This window comes from Zingiber officinale, chromosome 2B, assembly GCF_018446385.1.
Source record: "Zingiber officinale cultivar Zhangliang chromosome 2B, Zo_v1.1, whole genome shotgun sequence".
Taxonomy (NCBI): domain Eukaryota; kingdom Viridiplantae; phylum Streptophyta; class Magnoliopsida; order Zingiberales; family Zingiberaceae; genus Zingiber; species Zingiber officinale.
Window position 1 is genome coordinate 95,979,915 of NC_055989.1, and position 5,513 is coordinate 95,985,427.

The following is a 5,513-nucleotide window of genomic DNA, read 5'->3' on the forward strand; positions in this document are numbered from 1 at the left end:
CTTATAGTTTTCTACAAAGAGAAGATTTTAAAATTTCAAAATAACCCTCCTTGTTTGAATATTGTGGCCGACCCCTACTAGCTTTGTCACCAAGCAATAGGGTCGGCCCTTTAAGAAGAGATGTGGCCGACCATTGCTTGGTCACCAAGCAATGGACCGGACCCCTTCTTGGACACCAAGAAGAGCCTTACATTTGGATGGACTTGAGGCTATAATGAAACTACGACAGGGACCTAGAGGAGAAATTGGTTTTAGCCTTCTGATGAGCTTGAGTATCCCGTGCTCACCCCGAACACACAACTCAAGTTCATCGATAATAACTCATTCCACTAGAGAGTTATTATCGCACTACCGCACCAATCCCAAATTACATTATGGGCTCCTTCTTATTATGAGTGTGTTAGTCTCCCTGTGTTTAAGATTACGAATGCTCACTAATTAAATAAGTTACTGACAACTCACTTAATTAATATCTAGCTTCAAGAGTAGTACCACTCAACTTCATTGTCATGTCAGACTAGGTCCACCTGCAGGGTTTAACATGACAATCCTTATGAGCTCCTCTTGGGGACATTCTCAACCTAGATAACTGGGACGCAGATTTCTTCTATAATCAACAACACACACTATAAGTAATATCATTTCCCAACTTATCGAGCATATTGATTTATCGAGTTAAACCTCACCCTTTGATAAGTTAAAAAAATAAATATTAAATATATGTGCTTGTTATTATATTAGGATTAAGAGCACACACTTCCATAATAATTAAGGTCTAGTTTTTTTACTAAGTCAGTACAAAAAGAACTTACCTAAATGATCCTACTCAATACACTTAAAGTGTATCAGTGTAATTTATTAGTCAAGATAAACTAATACTTAATTACACTACGACTATTCTGATGGTTTGTTCCTTTTCATCTTAGTCGTAAGTAACTGTTTATAATTTATAAAGAAACGATAACATGATCTTCTGAGTGTGACACCACACTCCATGTTATCTACTATATAAACTAATTGAATAATTACATTTAACAAATAAATACAGATATTGACCAATGTGATTCTTTTATTTCAAAAATAAATATTTACAAAAGCTAGGCTTTTAGTATACACTCCAACACATCTCTTATTTTAATTAATGTTCTTATTATTTTTAATTAATTAGTGTGCCCTTCTAAATAGAAAGCAAGAGAAGGTCTAATTTGATTTGTAGGCTATTCACCCTCTTTAACCGGTCCACCCAATCCAACATTATACACTTATAATATATATATATATATATATAGTAGCTAAGAATTTGGCCAAGAAAATAGTGAATGAAACAAAAAATAAAAATCTAAGAATGCTTATATCGAAATTTGATACAAAAGTAAGAGAAAATTATATTTACAGAATAGTTAAAGTGAGAGAGAAAGAAAGATAATAGATTGTATCCAAATAAGATGTATTAGAGATTAATGTAATAAAATAGTATTGAATGATGAGGAAATAAAAGGGCAATGGAAGAGGTATTTTCATTAACTTTTTAATGAAGGTTTAGATGAATAACTTAATTAGGTAATTTAAGTAGGTTAAACGAGTATAAAAATTTAAATTTTTATCATAAAATTTAAACTTCAGAAGTAGAACAAGTTTTAAATTGGATACAAAATTAAAAAGTAGTTAGACATTATGATATTTCGATAAAGGTATGGAAGTGACTAGAAACAATAAAGTATTGAATGACTTACAAAGTTATTCAACTTGATATTGAAAATAAAAAAAAAATGGTTGATCAGTGGAGGGTAAGTACTGTAGTTACCTTATATAAGAACAAAGGAGATGTATACAATTATGAAAATTATAGAGGTATGGAACTAATGAGTCATACCATGAAAATTTAGAAAAGAGTAACAGAAAAATGACCAAGGAAGAAGAATACGGCGATCGAAAATCAATTTAGATTTATATCTGGAAGGCAAACAACATCGGCTATACATCTTTTTAGGCAAATAATTGAAAAATATCATGAACAGAAGTAAGACTTACACATGATATTCGTTGACCTCATAGTTAGTTGAAAGGAGGAGGGCGTCAAGTGTTGTTTGTGATCATAAAGTATCTATAAGACTATTTTTTTTTTTTTACAAAATGACAGTTAGACATATTATGTTATATGGAGCTGAATGTTAGGCTATGACTTGAACACATGAGTGAAAGATGAGAGTTCAGAAATGATGATATTAAAGTGGATGTATGAAAATACAAGAACAGACGAGATAAGAAATAAAATTATTAAAGAGAAAGTCAGAGTTGCACATATTGAGAAAAAATTATGAGAGATACGTTTAAAATGACACGAATATATATATAAACGATCAATAAATGCACTAGTTAGACGATGTTAAATTATGGTAAATGTACACATCAAACGAGAAAGATAAAAAAACTTGATTAACAATAATTAAATAAAATAATATTTATTTAAATATAAATAATGATATAGTAAAAGATAAATCTCAATGACATTGAAGAATATATATAATTGATCCCACCTAATGAGATAAGATTTAGTTGCCGTCGTTGTCAATAACTAACTATAACTTTTAGTTTTAAATTTATTTATTTATTTATTTCACAAAATTAAAAACTAAAGAATAGAAAGAAAAGGAAATATTTTTTTTGTCATTGATGTTTAGTACCGAGGAAATGAAATGATCAACGAAAAAAAAAGGTCAGAGAAAAAATTATTTGTAAAACCTTAAAATAGTTTAGAAAAAAACATTTTTGTTATCTTATTGTAGAAAATATTTTTGTATAATTTTTGAGTAAATGGGCATTTCAGCTCTTATAGTTTGAGATAAATGCAAATGTAGCTTCATAGATATAGTGCTACCATATCTTCAATGTGAAGATAAAAACCCTCTTCTTTTGGTAATGCATTTATTCTGAAGATATTGTTAGATTATTATTCAAATAGAAAGACATAGAAACCACCAGAGTAGAGGCTTTAGAGTGAGGTAGTTGGGCAATGCATTTATTCTGAAAATATGGCTAGATTATTATTGCGCATACATAATGAAATATCTGCACCATAAGATCTCCAAATTGCTTCCAGTTTAAACCTGCAAATATGCACAAAATTAATCCAATTAGACAGGAATCAACAGAAAAATGCAGATGTGGTATCCATGGAGACAACGGGCAACTTGGCTAGCAACTCTTCTTTAGTCCATTCGATATCACCATGTAATTTGGAGCATGATGGATCATAAAAGATCTACCAAGTTAGATTTGGTAATCAGTCAGTGGAAAATTCAAAAAACATATGAACATGGAAAAGTGGAATGTTCTATTCCTAATGCATAATATCAGGAAGGATTTGGCATCTGTATGTGCAATTTAGAGTTTCTCTTGTTTTTACTGCTCTGTTTAATCTAATCAAAACCAAGTCGTGGTGGTGGTGGCGGCGGCGGCGGCGGCTGTGGTGCTTTTTTCCTTAAATCTAATCTACTGAAAACACCCAAATCTGATCTAAGTATCCAATTGATTGGTTGAAGATCAAGCACAAGTGGAAGAAAAACAAAGAGAGAAACCCAAACTGACCTCAGCAGTAGCAAACAGTTCTTTAGATAGGAGGTCGGCGTTGCGGCGGTAGGAGGCCTTCTGCAACCCCTTGTTCCGGCAATTGGGGACGTTCTCGAACAACTCCCACGGGAGTTTCTCGGAGAGGAAGGCCACGATGAACTCGATGGACTTCGACTCGTCGACGGCCAAGATGCTGGTAATGGGTAACCAGGCGAAGAGCTTCTTGACCTGGATGCCTTGGATCTCGGAGATGGTGCCGTACGAGATATGCCCGGTAATAGTCTCTGCGTAGAAGACGAGGTCGGTGAACTGGACATAGCATGGGTGCTCGAGCCGGACCTCGAAGGAGCCGTCGTCGGCGAGGGAGTAGTTATCGGCCACATGGGGAAGGAGGCCCTTGGGGAGGCCGAACTTCTCGAGGAGATCGTGAACTTCCGAGGACGCAGCGGCCGAGGAGATCAGCAGGAAGAGGAAGGTGGCGACGGCGAGGAAGCGGAGGGCGATCGCCATGGTTTTCGTCTGAGGACCAGGGCGAGCAGATCCAATCTCGACTCTCTGCGGTTGTTATATACCCGTAAAAGAAGACAAGCAGCAGATCATGGATGTCGTTTTCTTTAACAGTTTTTTTTTTCTTCCATTTCAATAATATCCCTAATTTTATTGTAATAAATAATAATTTTTAAAAATATTTTAATTTTATTTATTTTCTTAAATTCAACAAGAAATTTTTAGATGGTCGAAATATCTCATATTATCCTTCCTTCGTTCAATCGCTGTCATTAATAAAATCAAGATGGGACAAAAATTAAAAAATAGTGGTGACAGTCTGGCAGATTCAGTGATAAAAATTTTTAAATTAAAGGAAGATTTTAATGATTTTAAAATTTATACTTTGAAAAGTAAGTAAACTTTGAAAATCATAAATTAGTTGCTTTCTTTGATTGAAAAACTATTTAAATGAGCTTCATTTATTGAATGAGTGTGATGTTATAATCCGGAATCTCCTATCTTAGTTGAGTTGCGTTTGGAATTAGAAAGTGAGATGAACATAATTAAAATTTTATCCTTTTTTTAATTTAAAGATTTTAATTATTATGATCAGTTCATGAGAACATAAAAGGTGCCTTGTCATAATAAGATACGGCCTTCTTTTGGGAAGTTGATATAATATGAGCAAAATAGGTTGTAATTCAAGTTGAATATAGTGGATCTAAGATAACCAAAGTGAGCTTTCCTTAGTTTCATTGACATTGTTACGTTGTTTTATCTTGAGACTGATAGAAGGATGTGTATTGTCTTTAAGAACAGAAGATTAAGTATGCTAAGTTATCATATTTCTAATTACTTCTCGATGCAACTTAAGATATTTTTCTATATTATACAATTTATTTCATTGTACAATATGTTAATCAAATATGATTTTTTTAATCAATTTTAAATCTAGCCATGTTCGATCTCTATCCTTTTTTTTCATTTTTTTTAATATCATGTGCACTTATACTTTAATGAAGGGGTTCATGTAAGATGTAAAGAATATTTATTTATTTATTTTTTATCTTGGGAGGGAAGAAGATCAGATTTTATCAAGTATAATAACAAAACACATGCATGATGTCAACTTAACATACAAATCATCATTATTATTTTATAAAATAATGTAAAATATAGGGTGTAGGAAAAGGGCTCCATGTGGAAAAGGGTGTTTTGGAATTTTCACAACTCCCCCACTCTCCTTTAGGGTTTTGGTACATGAAAAGGGAGAGGGGGCATGGTGAAGCAGGAGTATTTCCATTTTCTCATGTGAGTAGCACCTCTCGTCGTCGCCGAATCATCTAGCCACACGCCGCCATTCCACTCCATCATTGGATCTTTACAATCCACGGGAATAGCCACTAGTCCTCTTCCCCTCTCTCGTCATCTTCTTCACAACCGTCTTCCCACCC

At 33.4% G+C, this 5,513-nt stretch overlaps 1 protein-coding gene across 1 annotated transcript; it reads right to left on the minus strand.

Annotated features, from left to right (window-relative positions):
* Window positions 1-2,891: 2,891 nt before the first annotated feature.
* Window positions 2,892-4,121, minus strand: LOC122049310 (uncharacterized protein At5g01610-like). The gene is made up of 2 exons (XM_042610710.1): window positions 3,589-4,121; window positions 2,892-3,107 (listed from the first exon to the last, which is right to left on the minus strand). Exons 1-2 carry the CDS (start codon window positions 4,078-4,080, stop codon window positions 3,102-3,104), a joined length of 498 nt encoding a protein of 165 aa, XP_042466644.1. The 5' UTR covers window positions 4,081-4,121; the 3' UTR covers window positions 2,892-3,101.
* Between the last annotated feature and the right edge of the window lie 1,392 nt (window positions 4,122-5,513).

What these genes read in the sequence shown, in the direction of transcription:
- LOC122049310 (XM_042610710.1), bottom strand. Translation starts at nt 4,080, where the DNA reads ATGGCGATCGCCCTCCGCTTCCTCGCCGTCGCCACCTTCCTCTTCCTG.